The sequence below is a fragment of the Balaenoptera acutorostrata genome, chromosome 18, assembly GCF_949987535.1.
Source record: "Balaenoptera acutorostrata chromosome 18, mBalAcu1.1, whole genome shotgun sequence".
NCBI lineage: Eukaryota > Metazoa > Chordata > Mammalia > Artiodactyla > Balaenopteridae > Balaenoptera > Balaenoptera acutorostrata.
In genome coordinates, this window is record NC_080081.1 from 79,915,412 (window position 1) to 79,934,148 (window position 18,737).

The following is an 18,737-nucleotide window of genomic DNA, read 5'->3' on the forward strand; positions in this document are numbered from 1 at the left end:
ATATATGGGTTTGAATTCTGGCTTTATCATTTAGTAAGTAAGTAACACTGGGCAAAATATTAAATTCTCTGAGCCTTCGATTTCACATTTGTAAACTGAAAGAATACCTACGAGACCATTGTGAGGGCTAGAAATAAGGTAACGTTATATGTCTTCTAGTAGACTTTCAGTAGGTAGAAGGGCTGATTTGAGTAGCTATAGTTAAAATAAATATGGTTACTAGGAAGTTCCAGAGTTTTAGAATGCATTCATTAGTCATGTAGATGGAGCTATTTCCCAGGAATTTCATAGCCAATGGGGATAAGAAACGGTGAGCCACATATTTTACGCTGGCCACTGAGATGGATTGGAAGCAAGAGACTGGAAGGCAGGGGCGCCCCTTGGCTTGTGCAGTGACCCAAATGACATGAGCAGCAATTTAAGAACTGTTGCACTAGCAGTGAAAAGAATGAGAAGTTTACTTTGAAGGAGATTTTAGGAGCTAGAAGTTGAAGTATGCGCTCCGTGCTGATTAGCCAGCCATGCGTTGTGAGGGTCATCGAGCCCTGGCTTCCTGCATCAGTCATCTGTGTGTCTCAGGGTTCTGTTCTGTTAGACCAGGCATGGACCAGTATAATTGCAGAAGAAAATGCTGGGGTCCAGCAAGTTGTCAATTTTGTATCATTATTTTATGTGAAAACATTTTTTAAAAACCAAAAACATAAGGAAAAGTAACCTCAGACCAAAAGAAGGACAGTACCTCAAATTGAATACATGTTAGCTTTATAAAAACTTCACTACATTGTTCTTAATGTTTCTCATTTAACTGCAGACCAGTGAAAACTTCTATCAGTCTATATACTTGGGTAACACTGAAATAGGGAATGCACAAAAAGAACCAGTTTTTGAGAAGAAGGAACTGCTATACTTGGACAGCAATGATAATAATAGCCAGTATTTATTGAGGATTTATTATGTGTCAGACACTGTTCTAAGTGTTTTGCATTTATTAACTCATCAGTATTAAGCAACTAACCTAAAGGAAACACATTAAGTGCTTTAATTGAAGTCTGAGTAAATTATTTGGGGAGATAGTATGAAGGGATAATAAATTCTGAAAGTAATGGAGGAGGCTTTTGGAAAAAGTAATATTGGATCCGAACTTTAAAAATGAGTAGAATCTCAGACTTTTATGCTCATCTGTGCTTTGTTTTCTTCAGTGAGTTTGTGGTGCTGCATTCCAAACTGAAAAAGAGTTTAAGCACTTGGTAACTAGTTCTGGCTTCTTAATGGAAACCAGTCCCACTTCTTACAGATAGAAAAACCACAGAACACAACAGAAAGTTTTTAGTTATATCAGTGAGTGACTATTTGGAGATAAAGATGTTGGAATGTTACACTAATCCACTTAGGAAACAGTTATGGCAGAAATTCAGAGTGGCTAAAATTTTTTCATTACCTTGTGTTGAAAAGGACAATGGAATTTAGGATACCTTTCCTGACAGTCCAGGAATTGAGTTGTTTATTTTCAGTATATAGTTCCTTGGATTCAATGTTCATAGTGAACATTAAATAATAATTTTTAAGTCATTTAAAATCTAACTTTTAGGAAGTGCTTTTGAAGGAGGTGCTCATAAGATTTCAGCTTAAATCTTCAGCAACTTAATGAAATCAAATCTCATCTCAGAAATACAGTCTTTACTTATAAACCAGGCCAATAACCCTTAAATGCAGGAATAGAATGTTTTTTCATATCTGTAATGTTAACGTCATACAGATGAAAGAGTGTATATATTTGATGTTTTTAGTACATTTTAATTAAATTTTTTATTGGATCGAGCCTCCTGACCCTAAATATTGTGTTTTAATATATAATGCTTTTTCCTGTTTTCACCTGGATTCAATGAAATGTTATTTGTTTTTATTTACCAGGAAAGGCCGTTGTTTACCTTGTGGCTTTCCATCTGTTCATTGTTATGTTTGTATGGTCCTATTGGATGACAATTTTCACGTCTCCCGCTTCCCCCTCCAAAGAGGTAAATTTAATGTTGGTAAATTACCAAATGCTTTCACTAATTATGGAATTATTTTCCCTGTGTTGCCTTTGTTAAAACTTTATTACATAATGCATTTGTTCTGTTTTCATTCATAAATTGCTTGGTAACTCTGCATTGTGAGTGTGAGTCATCAGCGTATCCCTCAGATACAGCCCACTGACGTAGCATCGTAAAAGATGGGTGATGGCGCTAAGGTTTAGCTGTGCTAATATTCTTCTGCCCTGCTATGTTTTCTTAAATTAAAGATGTACTTTATGTCACTGGAGTGAATAATCTTAAGGGACAGAATTGAGTTAGGAAAGTAGAGTTTATTTTTAGAAACTCTCAACATTTATTTTCTCTCAGGCCTGAACAAATAAGCTGCAACTAAATAAAGTGTTTTGATTGTGGGAAACAAATTGTCTATGCTGTGGCTTGTCACACCTAGTGTGGCTAGTGTTTTTTCTACTTGGAGGTTCCACTTGGAAATAACATGAGTGCACATTTATGTGGAGTAAAGCTGAAGACCACTATGTCTCTTTTGCCTTGATATAGCTGACTGAATTCTCTTCACCTAAAGTTTAGAATAGCTAGATAGATAAGAATATATACTCTAGAGTTAGGACTGCCTGAGTTTGATTTTCTGCTCTAACACATTATTTAATGAATCCAAGGCTTAGTTTTCTGTTTGGAAAGTGGAGCTAACAGTCATGCCCGTCTCTGTAGGATGCCTGTGAGGATTAAGTGAGATTCATTCACGTAAAGCTCTTAACATAGGACCTGCCATATGGTTAGCACTCAAATATTAGATGATGGTAATAATGTAATTGTTTCCCTTTGTATTAAATTCATCAAAAGCCATTAAAAATTATAGACGTATGTTTAAAGATATCAGCTTCCATTTAACTTTTTATAGAACATATATGCAGAAAACTCTACATGCCATAAATGTATACTTGACGAATTTTCATGAACTGGACACGTGAGTAACCAGCACCCAGTTCCAGAGGCAGAACATGACCGGTTTGCCGTGAGCCTCCTCACACGCCCCCCAGTCACTGCTGACGAGACACCGCTCTCCTGCTCCCCCAACCCCTACCCACCCAGTAGCGTCCACGGGCTCGGCCTGGTCTGCACTTCACGTGGGTGGAGTCACACGGGACGTGTGCTTGCGTGTCTGGCTTCTTTCGTTAACGTTCTCTGCGTGTGCCATTCATCCATGTTGTATACACTTGTGGCTCCCTCCTCGGCTGTGTTACATAACACAGTTTACTTATCTGGTCTACTGTTGATGGGCACGGGCCGTTGGGCCGCTTGCATTCTCAGGCTGCTACACATAGGACCGCCATCAACATTCTAGCACATGTCCGTACATGCATAGCTCTTAGGGGCAGACGCCCGGGAGGAGAATTGCTGGGTGCTGCACGTCCATTCAGCAGTAGTGGGTAACACCAAACTCTCATTGCCCATTGTTTCCACTGGGGCTTTTGTTTTAAGGGATAATGTAAACCACTCATCACGCTTACTGTTTCTTCAAATATATTCTTCAAACATTTGCTAATAATTAGTCAGCCCTTAAAGTTATATTACAAATTGCCATCCATATCTTAATCTCTTAAGTTGAAAAGGACCTAATTTTATCTAATCAATTACTAGTAGTGATGGCTGTTGGAAACATAGCATGTGTGAAAGTAAATAGTTTTTACTACAGGAAATAAATAATATAATAAGAAAAACAATTGGTAATGCTTTTGAGAAGCAGGATAGTACAGAGGTTCAGAACTCAGCCCCCAGCTCCAGACCGCCTCGTCTGCCTCATGCCTCTGCGTTTCTAGCCGCGTGATGTTGGACACGCCCCTTAGCTGTCTGTACCTCAGGTACGTCCTCTGTGAAGTGAGGGTGGTAGTCGTATGCACCTTATTGGATTGTTGTATGGGTTAAATAAATTAGTCATACGTACATGTGATTGATGGTATTTATAATAATATATAATTAATGCTCTAGGGAAAGTGCTTAAAAGAATGCCTAGCACATAAGTGCCATCTAAGTTATTTTTTTCTTTTTTGGTTGTTGTATTTGCAATGTCGTACCCATTTAGCATTTAGCCCAGTGCTTGACTAAGCCTTTATGTCCACTCCATCCCTCGTGCTCCCCTGTTCCTGTAAGTGTAACTGTTAGTGTGACTGACAGCCTGTGTCCAGTGACCCTTCTGTGGCACGATCTGCCTTCCCTGTCACGGACCTCGTCATCTAGTATTGTAATTGCCTGCTTACCTGTATGCATCACCTTATTAAGTTGTCGGGTGTTTAAGGGCAGGGATCATTTCTATCATGTTCTCCACTATATCCCTCTCTCACTGTCTGGCACATAGTGGGAATCAGTAAGTATTGAAGGGATTGATTATTCAATCATGAAGGGCCGGCTAAGCTAGGCTGCAGTGACAACCAGGAACAGGAATGTAAGATTATCTTTCTGAATAAGCTTACTCTGGGCTGCCTGAGTAGCTCTTGATAAGAAATTGCATAGTTGTGAGACAGGTGTTCATGACCGCATTAAAAGGACTCTAAATGTAGAGGCTTGAGCAACACTTCGGGCTTGGATCTAGGGGGATTGGTTGGGTCTAAAAAGCAAAAACTATACATTTTTAGGGAAGTTAAGTTATAAAGGTAAGCATTTTTTGTTCATTCTTTCAGGCAGCAAGTATTTACTGAGCATCTGCTCTTTGTCAGACTGCGGTGGGCTCTGGGAATAAAAAGAACGAGACAAACATAAAATGTTATAAATCGTGATACATTTAGAAAAAGAACGCGATGATGTGGCAGAGCATAACAATAAAAGCTATTAGGAAAAAAGCTGTTTTAGATAGTGTGATCAAAGAAATCTCTGAAGATGTGGTATTAAAGCTGAGACCTTTATAAGTTATCTCTTCCACTAAAGGATAAGCTTTTTGAAGGAAGGCTCTTTGTTACTCACTGCTGGATCTTCATTGCCTAGAATCAGACCTAGTATATAATAGATTGCTAAATACTTGAATGAACAAATGGTAAGGAGGAAGCAGCATAAGAAAAGCTGGTAGGCATCTTCCATCGCTAAGTGTCATCTTTCTAAAAAGAAAATATGGTTCCGTCGCTTCTCTGGCATGCCTGCAGAGGTTGCCAGTGGGCTGGTCATTTGCCTGGTACACAGACCCTTCACGAGCTGAAGTCTTACTTCATGTCCATTGCTTCTTCCTGGAACTCTGTATTCAAGTAGTATGTTGCCCTGAATATACTATTTTCACCTCTTTGTGTTTTCCATATGCCGCTTCGTTTGCCAAAATTTTCTTTTCCTGCTTTGTCTTCCTGGACGATTCCTGTTTATCTTTCTAAACCCCGTTTAGGTACCACTTCTTCCAAGAAACTTTCATTGACAGCCCTCACCCCTCCCGAGGGAACTTTGATCACACCTTGCAAGAATTGCTGATTTGTAATTCTTTGTTTACATGGTTAACATTCGTACTGAACTATAGGAATGTGTTTTTGAAGGCAAAGGCTGCATTTTTATTCATCTTTGGATCCCTGGTACTTGGGACAGTGCCAAGCTTTTAATTGGTGTGTAACAGATACTTAAATTGAACCATTTGAACACTAAATTTAAGATAATGGCATTTCATAGTTTGAATTCTGTTCAGTAGTATTTAATGAAAAATAGACAGGAATAATTTCAAAAATCTAGTTCATTTTAAGTTTTGTTTTGTTCCATTCCTCATCGAAAATCCTGCTGTCTCTTGAGATTTTCTTTTGGTTTAAGCTTTTCATAATTTATAACCATAGTTCTTAAGGAAAAGTAATGATTTTGAGGCCTGGCTAGAAACAGTTCAGCCCAGGAAAATTCTGTTCAGATTTTACAAGGAAACTGTAAAATTTGATTAGAGCATCTTTTTTTCCAAATATATATTTAACGTTATACCATATGATTTTTATTCTCTGTTTTGAATGTTTCAGAGATGCATCATGTCAGGGAAGAACTTTCTAGCAAGTTACAGTTCTCTTAAAAGAGAATGGGCCGTCTTACAAAGTAGGAAAGTATTTTTGTACCTGAAAGTATTCGAGGGGGTGGATCTCAGAAATGTCTGAAGATTCCAGCCTGCCTGGGAGTTTAGATAAGTGACCTCCAGAGTCTCAACTTTAAGATTGTGTGTAATTTTTTCTGATTTTTTTCTGTCCTGTTCATATGTCCATGTTACTTCTTGTCCTTTATAAGTAAATTGGGGATTTCTTGTGTGCCATCAAGATTTAGTTGTGGGAGCTAGGCTAGGTAATCTAAATGGACTCTTCTACTTCTTAAGCCATCGTGTTTTGGTCAGGTTAGAGTAACAAGTCTGTAAAAAGAAAGAACATGTATTTCACATTAGCAACACAGAGGGAAACATACTAGCGTAGAACTCAAGAGACTTGTGTTTTTATATCAGCTCTGCCAATGACTCTGCAGCCTTAGAAAATTCCCTGAGCTGCTTGGGATCACAGTTTCCTCACCCCAGAGCTCTTAATCCTGCCTGTGCCGCACTATCGCCCCGTTTGTAACAGAAGAGGCTGCATCAAGAAGGCCGTACCGTTATTGACAGTGAGGCATTGAGAGTGTGGAAGGCTTGGTATTTGAGTTCGCAGGTAGACCAAAATACTCAAATTTTAAAAGATAAAGTTTTAGTCATGACTCTTTAGACCTTTTCAAGCAAAACCCTGTAAGTAAATAAAAATTGAGGAACAGTATTGTTAGAGTATGAACTATGATCAAGGGCATGTCTAGGCAGTTTTTTTGTTTTTTAAAAAAATCTGTGAAATAAAGACCAATAGAAACTGAAAAAAAAACTCCTGGTTACATAAAATAGAGGCATAAAACTGAGGTCCTTGAGATGCTGGGATGACAAGAAAAGAAGAGCAACTGAACAAGTCCTTTGTAGGAAAATGCTATTTAAAGAAATAGGCTGGAGGCCGCCCACACACGGGAATTAGAACTTCAGAAGTGGAAACTGGAAACAGCTCTATAAAGGAAGGGTTCTCCTTGAGAAAAGGAGATGGTGCTTACCTTGGCAATCCTTAATAATTCTGGAGAAAGCACCCTGATTGATTAGCTTTTTAAAAGCAAAAACAAAGTAGTAAAAGAAGGACTTGTTGTCCTCATTGAGAAATTTGGCCAGAAAATAGTAGGGCCCCATGCCTGTGATTTAGCCTGTTACGCAAAGCAAGTGACTCTTTGGACATCCTTCCATATCTCTTGACACTAACTTTCAAACACCAGAATTTTTACTAACAGAAAATATATATTAAGCCCTTTTTGATGGGAAAAGTTAATCTTCTCTGTAAAAAACAAAAATGCCAAAAAGATTTAGTTCATGTTCTTTGCCATCGTTAGTATGGAGGGCAAATATTTCTCAATGTGTCAAAGGTATGTGGTTTTGTTAAAATGTGCTTAATTTAGCTTCCTAAACAAATTCGAAGACAAGTTTTGCCTTTATAGAAGGAAATATTTTTGTTTTTTCTGTTCTGGATAAAACTTTGTTTTTCTGAGCCTGATAGTTAATAGTCATGGGATTAAAAAGAATTAATAGTTATTTCTCCTTTTATAGTTCTGCTTGTCCAATTCTGAAAAGGAACGTTACGAAAAGGAATTCAGCCAAGAAAGACAGCAAGAAATTTTGAGAAGAGCAGCAAGGGACTTACCTATCTATACCGCATCAGCTTCAAAGAGTAAGAAAAACAAATCTTCAGCTTTTCTTCCCAAAGAATTTTTAAAATATGGTAATTTTTGCCAAGATATATTTGCATGAATTGACTATTAAGTGGATATTGTGGTTGCCACAAATAGCATCTGTGGGAACAGGATTTTCATGTGTTGTGTATCTTACATGGTATTTCAGATAACAGGTATGTACATATGTCGATATAGATTTTTTAAATGAATTTATTTATTTATGGCTGCATTGGGTCTTCGTTGATGCGCGCGGGGGCTACTCTTTGTTGCGGTGCACAGGCTTCTCATTGCGGTGGCTTCTCTTGTTGTGGAGCATGGGCTCTAGGCACGTGAGCTCAGTAGTTGTGGCTCACAGGGCTTAGCTGCTCCGCGGCATGTGGGATCTTCCTGGACCAGGGCTCAAACCATTGTCCCCTGCATTGGCAGGTGGATTCTTAACCACTGTGCCACCAGGGAAGTCCCCTGATAATAGATTTTTTAAGGGGCTCACTTTAATGTGGATCTCTTTTTTCTGCATTTCTTTTTTTTCCCCAACTCAATCTTCATGGGTAAAAATTCCGTGTATAATTTTTAGTAAACCATCATTTGGAAATCCTGGTTTGCATTTGAATATTTTGTGTCATCACTGAATAATTTTTTAAAAAATCAAGAATGTGCTAACTTAGAATGGGGAGAAATAAAAGACATCAAGGGGAAGAAGCTTGTTCAAGGTTATAAAGCTAGTATGCAGAGAGCCAGAATTTGAAGTCAGGTTTGTCTGGTTCCAAAGCCGTGTCTGTTCCACTGGCCCTCTTGACGTTTGTGACTGCAGCAGCTTCCTTTTCTCAGGAGCAGAGCCTTACTGATAGGGATGGACCTGTGAGCAGCCAGACTGGTCATTTAAGTACAGGAAATTGTTTTAAATTATGTATTATACATCTCAGTAATTCATGCAAATACCAGATAATGGTGATAGCTAACAGTTATTCTGACCCAAGTTCTTAACACATACAGACTCATTTAAACTTCACACCAGCGAACCCGTGTGCCCTGCAGTGGAAGCGCAGAGTCCTAACCACTGGACCGCCAGGAAATTCCCTAGGTGTTTTTAACCCAAAGTCCCAGGATTTCAGAGAATTAATGAAACCGTGAGATTAAACACAAAATTTTGGGTACTTTTTGAAGTAGCCTATTCTTCTGATTTTCAGAGCAGTACCTATGCCCCAAAGAGTTAAAAGCTGCTAATGTAAAATCTTTACCCTTAAAGCTTTATTACTTTTCATTAATTTTAATGGCTTTCCACTACTCTGAAAAATACCCTTCGTCTGTTGAATAGTGCCCCAGAATTTTGCTGAGCACTTTATGGTGATTACTTATGCCCCTCTGAGACAGTGCAGCACTTATCCCCACATTAGAGACGAAGAAGTGAGACACAGGGAGGGCCCTGAAGTCCCCGAGTGGCAAGGTCTGGGATTTACACCTTATCTTCTGACTGCAGACAGAGTCCCTGCCCTTGAGCACCATTTTATACTGCATTTCTACTGCTTAGAATCCCAAAGAACATTGGGGGTTTTTCTTCTTTTTTTCTTATTATAGAAATAATATCTTGCATTCTTTAAAAAATGAAGTTACAGAACCACATGTTATAGAAAGTGGATCTTTCTTAGAGCAGAGATGAGTGAAAGTGGCGGAGCTGCCTTCATGGAGGGGGATGGGGACTGTCACTGAGCTCCTTTTGTGCTTTTTTGAACCCCGTGGACATCTCATCTATTAAGGAAACAAAATGAGTCTTTCTAAACCTCCGCCCTCCGCAGTCTGGATACAACCAATGCCTCTCTTTAGCTTTCTCCTGCTCCATTTCCCTGTGTCAACTCTGCTAAAACTCTGTCCTTCCCCACCTTTTATTTTTATGTCTTTTTCTCTTCCTAGAATGATTATTTTCTCCTCCCTAAATCTACTTTAAAGTTTTAATTCACTGTCCAACTCTCTTCAACCATTTCTATTCACTTAAACAAGAAGAGATTTTAAAAATCTTCTCTGAACTTCTCACATTCTTACCTTGTAGATCTCAGTTCACTGTCTGCTGGTTGTCTGTGCTCCTCACGCCTTGACTCTGGCCTGAGGCTCTGGCCCTGGGATCTCCGTCCATGGCCCTAACACAGCAGTGCGTCGCCCCCCAGGCCCCCAGGAGGTGTTTGTGGGGTGAATCTGTTCCTGGGTGTTCTCCGTAATGGCTGCTTATACACTTGAAAGATCTCCCTAGTTTTCTCCCCTTCGCTAATCTTTCCCATCCTAGAGGCTCACTTTATGTTTTATCAAAAATAATAATATTATTGTAACGATAATAACTGCTTTACTGGGAATTTGATATGTTCCAGATTTTTTTTTTTGATCTGCACAGTAGTCCTTTGCACTTCATATTATTTGTATTTACAAAAGAGGAAATTGAGGCTTTCAGAAAATGAGTTACTGACCCAAGGTCACAAGCTAGTAAGTAGGAGAGAACAAGTATGAAACATGGCGGCAGAGTCCCAGCTGCTTCCAGGCTCGGGGGCTGCCCTGCACCTGCACACACTTGGCTGTCCCTCAGGACCTCGCTTCCTTCTTGGGGTCTGCATTTTTGTCCTTTATTAAACTTGCATAAAGATTGCTGACCTTTTTCTTCCCTTCTCCCACAGTTTGCTCCTAAAAATCTTGCTTCTTCACTTAATAATTTCCAACCCATTTCTTCCCTCTGCTTTCAGGTGTACTTCAAAGTGTATCTCCTCTTAAAAACAACAACAAAAATTTGGTTCTGACGTGTTCCAACTACCATTCTATTTTCTCTTCCCTTTGACTAGGTCCCCTCGTAAGTCGTCTGTACCCTGGGCCTCTTTTCCTTCCCAGCAGATTCCAGGCAGCTGGCTTTTATTCTTCCTAACCAAGTTTGGTGGCTTTTTGTCATTCTAACTGCTTGAAAAACTTTCTTCTTTGTGCTTTTCCGTTCTAGTTATTTTTGCATCTTTGAATGTTTATTCTTCCTCCTACATTTTTTTAACCCTACTTTACAAGCGTGCCTCGTCCCAATTCTTTTTGTACTGTTCCTTCAGCTGTTTTTAACCATGGAATTCTGACACCACGATATTGTGATCGTTGGTTCACTGTGTCTCAAACGATTTGTTTTCTTTAATAGTTTTCAGACTGAGTTACCTTTTCTTACTGTGAACTAGCAGATTGAGGGATGTTGTCACACGAGCCTGCGCTTGCTGCCCAAACCCTTCCCTGTTGTCAGGCAGAGGGGGGTGGACTGCGGCTGTGCCTTCAGAGGGGCGAGGCTGCCTTGCCCTCCCCCAGGGCCCTTGGAGACCCTTGTCGGGGCTTTGGCACTCCCCTTGGCATGTGCGCCTACTAGAGCTCCATTCTCGTGTCTCCACCTTCCGAAGGATAGCTGTACCTGAGTGACTGTTATCCCAATTCAGGTCAAGCAAAACCTAACACCATGGGGGCAGGAGGGAAGTCTGTCTTGTTCAACTTTATACTCTCAGCATGAAGCAGTGTTTGTGACAGGGTAGAGACTGAATATTTGTTGAATGAATGAACGAACGAAAGAAAAACAACCTAACCCCCCGGTCCCTCCACCCGCCCCCATCAAGCTTGTTTCTGTCACTGGCAGCATCATTCTTCTCGCCACCCCTCCTAGAAACCGCAGTTTTCTTTGACTGCTGCTTTTACTTCAGTTCTTCTATCTACTCAGTCATCAAGACCCTTAAAAAGGCTTCTTGAAAAGTCTGTTTAGTTTCATCTCATCTCAGAGCAGTGGCAGAATTTTGAGTGGAGGAAGTGTAGAGGGAAAGGAAAATAAGACCCTGGGCTTCTGGTCCCCGATCTGACCACTCAGAGAGAGAGACAGAGAGGGAGATGATCTGGGCAAACTACTTCTTTTCTCTTTAGGTTTTGGGGTGTTTCTAACCTAAAAAATGAGAGGTTGAGTTAGGAGACCTCTCAGGTCCTTTATACCTGCTCTGCTTTTTCTACCTTGTATGGTTTCACTTCCCTAGTGTCCAGTCTAGCCAAGGTACTACAGAAGGCCCTCAGTAAGGTATAGCTTATTCATTTAATAAGTGGATATTTGTATAAATTCCTTTCATCTTGAAGTTTGGTTTAAATTATAAAAGTAATACAGGAACATGATTTAAAAACAATTTTTTAAGGATACCAAATGAGAAGTGTCTGCCCCTCACCCTGCCACTACTCCCCAGAGGTTGCCACCCTTCTTGTATATCCTTGCAGAAATTTTTTATATATAACAGAATATTGCAAAACTTACATGCAATCAATTAACATTTTAACAATGAGAGTGGATAGGTGTTATTAACCAGTACAGATTTGGTTACCTGGGTAGCTGTCTTCTAGCAGGTGTAACTTCTAACACTGCTTCAAAATAACACTTTGTGTCTCCCTTATATATGTTAATTCAAGTCTGAAGGTGGATACATTGTATTGGGAGGTGTAAAGAGAAAAATACATATATTCTTCTCCCCCTCAGAGGTACGAAACATGCTGCATATCAAACTATTCTGCAGTTTGCTTTTTTCCACTTAATATGTTTGCACTTTTCCAGTTTAGGATATGTGTCTATTTTGTATGGAGAATTCTTGTTAAAGTCTACGTAGTGTATCATAAAATGCTTAACTATCTTCATAATTCGTTACTCCTAGTGTTTTGTTATTGAAACCTTGTTGTGGTGAGAGCGTGTCTATAGAATAAATTTTCTAGCGGCAGAGAACCCGGGCAGAGAGTGTGCATGCCTTACGCTTTTATAGATACAGCCAAATTCTTTTCCAAAAACACTAACACATGATGTGGTCCATCTACTTTTTAGAGGGTATGTTTAATTTAAATTTTTATTTGAACCTGTTTTCTGTGCTGTTACTATGTTTGTTAGCCCTAATGATCACAAGTAAAGGACAACAGCTTAAGCTTTTTAACTCCCCCTTCCCCGCAAAAGAAACTAGCATAACATACGGGATGGTGTAAGAAAGTGGTGGGTGTTTCCTGTGCCCCGAGGGCAGGACTGCAAGGAAGAACTGGAGCTGAGAACCAGGAGCCACAGGGACTCCTGCAGCTGTCCCTGCTGTCCCCGGGCATCTGCTCCCTTTCTACACTGTTGCCCTTAAAGTGATTTTCCCTTTCTTACCCCATCCACGTGGCGAAGCGTGGCCATCGCGTGTTACTCACTTCCACCCCCTGAGATACAGCTCACTGCCCCTCAGCCCTGATTCGTAGGCGAGAGCGTGGACCAGAATGGGGAGGTGGGTGGCTTCACACAGTCCAGGTAGAAGAGGGGTCTGAAATCATTTCCTGGAAAGAGAGTGGCCTACAGACCAGGCGGATACCCCCAAAAGAAGTCCACCGCACTTACAGTAGATCCCGTAGAGTACTTATTAGTCAAATGCTCTAAATCTGTGAAAGTTTCAGGTGTAGTGAAAGACCATAGTAATTTGTCTTGTTGCCAAGAAGCATTTGTTTGCTTTGGAGGCCGTGATATGGAAAAAGGTTAGCATCTCACTGTAATTTTGTTATTCTCTATTCATCCAAAATAATGGTTTTAAAGAATTATTGATTTGTGAAGTCTTGGGACATTTCCCTCATAAATCTCAAAGAACTATTTTGTCACTTACTTAGATGTCAAAAACCAGAACCTGAGGTTCTCAATGTTCTGCAGATTCTGGTGGAGCTCTTCGTTCAGTTGGCTTTTTGTTTTTGCCTGTGCTGTGTGGCATGCAGGATCCTCGTTCCCCGACCGGGGATTGAACCCGCACCCCTGCGTTGGGAGCATGGAGTCCTAACCACTGGACCGCCAGGAAGTCCCCTCCAGTTGGCTTTTTACTCTTCTCTCAGAGTACTTGAGCAGAGTGGGGAGAACAAGCCTTGCCTGACCCAGCCTCTCCGACCCTGCCTCGTGCCCTCCTCCTTTCCTCTCTGCTCCAGGCACACCGGCCCCTCACTGTTCCTGCACACTGAGCACCCTCCCACCAGAGGCCTGTTCCCTCTCCTCAGATTCCTCTTTTCCCACAGATCTGTGTGACTGACTGGCTCCCTTCTTTCAGTTTCAGTTTTCTCAAATGACTCTAAAATTACAGTACCCCAGCTCCCCTTCCCTGCTTTATTTTTCCTGTCAGCACCTATCACTAATATACTACTTATTTTGTTACCTTGCCTTGCTTATTACTCCCCGTCTTTTCCACTAGAGTGTAAGTTCCGTGAAGGCGGGGATTTATGCCGAGAGCAATATCTGGCCCCTAGTAGGTGCTCATTATGTTCTGAATGAATGAAGATACAAACTGTATATATTAGAATTTAGTGGGAAGAAGTTTAGAGTTCTTTTGCAATAGTATGTTTGCAATTTTGGTATTTATCTGGGATGGGGTGGGAGATAATTGAGAACGTTTTGATATTTTACTACAGACATCGTGGTACAGTAGGAGAAAATACTTGATTTAGGTCTTAGTGTATCTGAGTTTTGCCGCTAAACTACATGTTTGACTTTATACCAGTTCCTTATTTCCTTGGATCTCCTTATTCATCTGAACATTGCTGGGCCAGCTACATTTCTGAGGTTCCCTTCTGCCTCTTGACATTTGGATTTCATAAGCTCTCCAATGAACTTTGGTATTATTTTAAAATTATTAGTTGTCAGTTTCCTAGAGTTGTTTGTAAGAAATGAAAGCAAATTTTATAGTCAAATTAACTCAACTCTAAACATACATTCTTCAACAACTTCCTTTTAATTCTTAAATGTAGCCGTCAGATATTGTGAGAGATGTCAGCTGATTAAGCCTGACCGTGCACATCACTGCTCAGCATGTGACATGTAAGTGTTTCTCTTCGGCTTTCGTTTAACCCCAGCACTGGAACTGGAGATGGGAGAACAGAAAGTGAAGGAACTTAGCAAAAATACTGCATCCTCTCCCATTGTTTGCTCTGTATGCAGAGCTAACATAAATATGTATATAAGCTAGAATATACTTTGAAGTAATCTTTGATAACAGTTCCTGTACCAGTTGTTAGAATTTTCTTTAAGTATGTGTACTTCTTGTGCATATGCTTAATGTAATATTGATGACCAAGTAAGTAATACCCACCCCCTTGAGAAAGATAACTTTAATTCCTGGATTAAAAAGACCATCATGACACTTTTCTTGTTTTTATTATTAATGTTGGTATTAAAGCGTAACAAACCACGAAAATATTACTTTCTTTTTTTAATATTTATTTATGTATTTATTTGGCTGCACCTGCTCTTAGTTGTAGCACACAGCATCTTTGGTTGTGGCATGCAGGATCTAGTTCCCTGACTAGGGATCGAACCCTGGTTCCCTGCATTGGGAGCACGGAGTCTTAACCACTGGACCACCAGAGAAGTCCCATTATTACTTTCAGTTACCACCTCTGAAGTTGTTCCCCCAAAAATTTCAAAGATTTTATCCCTTATGCTCTTGTGAGGAGGTAGTGTGTTGAAAGAAAGACCCCTAGTATGGGAATTCCAGTGAGTCCTTGAACTTGAGTGAGACAAGTCATTTAACCTTTTGGGTATCAGTTTACTCATTTGTTGTATTACTTGAAATGATCCATTGTCTAACTTTGTGCAAATATACATTACGTATACTGGTGGGGAGGCAAATTTGGGGTTTTTTTTTTCTGATTATAAAAATACAGTGGTTCTTATACATGGGATAGAGTTGTATAAAATCTGTGGAAAAAAATAACCACCTACAAGGCCATCAGTGTTAATATTTTAACAATATTTGCTTCTAAAGTTTTATCACTTGCACATGTTTAAAATAACTTTCATTTTACTTTCCTCAGCTGACTTTGTAAACTAGATCTAGCTAATGTACCAAGTGCTATATGCACCATATCTGTATATTAAAATGTTATTTGATGTGGTCCAAGTCAGCTGAATTCTCAGTGTGAAAAATCATTACTTCTTACCTACAAAAGTATTTGTGGAAATAACAGAAATTGTCTCTAACCTAACGTCTACTGGGTTGGTTTTTCTAAGATGTATTGCTAAAGGGAAAATTTTAGGTAAAAAAAAATATATATATATATATCAGAAATTAGAATCAGGGAAGTTTTTCTACATGGATTTCCTTATGTTCGTTTGTTTTCTTAGGTGTATCCTTAAGATGGATCATCACTGTCCTTGGTACGTATAAAACCCAGAGGAAATGACGTGAGGGGGAGAGGTGGGAGGGGGGAGCACTTGGAGTGGTTACCTCAGCATTCCTAAATGTTGAAGGTCAGTTTAATTACTCATAGATATCAAGATTGATCTAGTTTTATGCTTCTGCTACATGTTTTCCTTTAAAAATATATTCTGATGTTCTTAACCCAAATAATTGTCTACTAAGAATTAACATTGAAATTCCAAATTCCTTACAGAATTTATTTAAAACACACATCCATAATTAAGACACTGCTCCCTACTTCCCAAATGACCCATTTTCTAGTTATAGTGATTTTAAGTTTTTTCATCTGTCCTATTTGTTATTATTATGGTACAAAAACATTAAATTTGCCATCTTAGCCATTTTTAAGTGTACAGTTCAGCAGTGTTAAGTACGTTCACATTGTTTTGCAACCAGCGTCCAGAACTTTTTCATCTTGCAAAACTGAAACTCTGTACCCATTAAACACTCCCCACTCCCCTCCCCTCAGCCCCTGGCAAACACCATTCTAGTTTTTGTTTCTGTGAGTTTGTCTTATTTTTACAGTGTGATTTTCTTTATTCTTCTAGGGTGAATAACTGTGTGGGATTTTCTAATTACAAATTCTTCCTGCTATTTTTATTGTACTCTCTATTATATTGCCTTTTCGTGGCTACAACAGTTTTACAGTACTTTATAAAATTTTGGACGGTAAGTCTTTTTTTCTATCTTAAAACATATATTTAGGACTTTTTAAGATGCTATTTCATAAATAATTCCTTCATTCTTTATTATAAGTAGACATACTTAATTTTACTAGTTAGAGTTTATAATGGCTCAGAAGACAGATGGAGTTAAAATTTACCTTCATATATACATGTTTGTAAATAAATGAATATTAAATAGGATATAGTGAGCTTCTTTTAGTAATCCAAACTGTTTCCAACCGTACTATCAGTTTTAGGGAAGTAATTACTTTTATTTCAGATGATGAGACTTACTGCAGTTTTACAGTAATAAAAGTGAAATCCCCAGCCCCAGGTAACCACTAATCTGTTTCCTGTCTCTGGAGATATTAATCCTTTTTCTGTTGTGGGTTGCAAATGTTTTTCCACAATTTTGATCGATGTCTTGTAACCCTGTTTGCTTTTGTTTTTACTAAATCAAAATTTTATATTTTTAAAGCAGTACTTTTAAATTATGATTCTGGCTTTATTCTGTTCACTTTAAATTTATACAGATATTTACCCAGCTTTTCTTCTGGCATTTTTATTGTGGTTTTTTTTCCTCCCTCCATTTAAATCTTTGATTTTGAAGGTGGGAGTTATTGTGGTTAAAGGTACTTTTGTATTTACTCTTCCTAAAAACCCTATGAAGGTATTTTATTTTATTTTATTTTATTTATTTATTTTTGGCTGCGTTGGGTCTTTGTTGCGGCGTGCGGGTTTCTCATTGCGGTGGCTTCTCTTTGTTGCACAGCATGGGCTCTAGGCCTGTGGGCTCAGTAGTTGTGGCTCGTGGGCTCAGTAGTTGTGGCTCGTGGGCTCAGTAGTTGTGGCTCGCGGGCTCTAGAGCGCAGGCTCAGTAGTTGTGGCGCACAGGTTTAGTTGCTCCGTGGCATGTGGGATCTTCCCGGACCAGGGGTCGAACCCATGTCCCCTGCATTGGCAGGCCGATTCGTAACCACTGCGCCACCAGGGAAGTCCCTATGAAGGTATTGTAAAATGTAGGTTGTTTTATTCTTCAGGTATGGTGAAGCTGACAGATGAGGAGATGATAACCATTGAAAAGGTAGTGTGTTACTCACAGTTCCAAGGGAGGGTTCATGCCACCCCGTGCAGGGCCACACAGGGAAGCACCAGAGTTGCTCAGGAAGTAGAAGGCACAGGGCCCATGGGAAAGCATGGTGAGGCAGGGTAAATGCACTTAGGGTTAGCTAGTCTGAATAATTTCAGTGGTCTCTGAGCATACAGGCTGTCCCTGGTTGTCTGGTGTGATTAGGGCAGGGTAGTATTGCCCCCTGGAGTGTGAGAGCCAGAGAAAGGAGGTGTTTTGGAGTATGGGCTCTGGATTGATTAGTTTGTATATGAGAGGTACATTCCTTGCTATCTCTGTAAGAATTGGATGGCCCTGGGAGAGGCACTCTCTCCCCAGTCAGCAAGGCTTCAGATGCCAGAGCATCAAGAATACAGAAAGGAAGAAAATATAATGAATGCAGAAGGAGCTATTATTATTCCAGTTTTCAGAGTTGGAAACTGAGATTGGAAAAGTTAGGTAACTAACAAGGTCACATACTTAATAGTATAGGAAGCCAAAATTTTAATTTAGATCTTTCTCTTCCAACATCCAGATACTTGAGTCAATCAGCCTAATGAATTTTAGCCTCTGTTGTTCCCCTAGTTGGGCAGCTTTGTTCAGTTTACAACCTACTTCACCATACTCAGTGGTCCTATTTAAATGAAGATGAGGGAATTCCCTGGTGGTCCAGTGGTTAGGACCGCTGCTTTCACTGCTGTGGCCCAGGGTTCAATCCCTGGTTTGGGAACTAAGATCCTGCAAGCTGTGCAGCATGGCCAAAAATTTTTTTTAAATAATAAATGAAGATGAATCTGTGCCAGATGAATGAAGTCCAAATTGTAGAATTTCCCATTCTTTATCAGAAACTTATGTTTGCATGTAATGATTTATTAATTAAAAGCATGAATTAAAAAAATTAAAAAATAAGTATTTTAAAACTTTTTGAGGGCTTTCCTGGTGGCTCATTGGTTAAGAATCCACCTGCCAATGCAGGGGACACGGGTTCGAGCCCTGGTCTGGGAAG

General features: G+C 39.6%; 1 protein-coding gene across 4 annotated transcripts in view; it reads left to right on the plus strand.

Moving 5' to 3' along the window:
- The window catches only part of ZDHHC20 (zinc finger DHHC-type palmitoyltransferase 20), a 70,126-nt gene that overhangs the window by 28,579 nt on the left and 22,810 nt on the right, over window positions 1-18,737 (plus strand). For 3 of the 4 annotated variants that reach the window (XM_057533094.1, XM_057533096.1, XM_057533098.1), the window contains exons 3-7: window positions 1,912-2,015; window positions 7,621-7,792; window positions 14,508-14,577; window positions 15,883-15,915; window positions 16,507-16,627. In XM_057533094.1, coding sequence (XP_057389077.1) covers window positions 1,912-2,015; window positions 7,621-7,792; window positions 14,508-14,577; window positions 15,883-15,915; window positions 16,507-16,627 — 500 coding nt within the window. The remainder of the gene's footprint in view (window positions 1-1,911; window positions 2,016-7,620; window positions 7,793-14,507; window positions 14,578-15,882; window positions 15,916-16,506; window positions 16,628-18,737) is intronic. The other variant, XM_057533097.1, reaches the window with a different exon arrangement.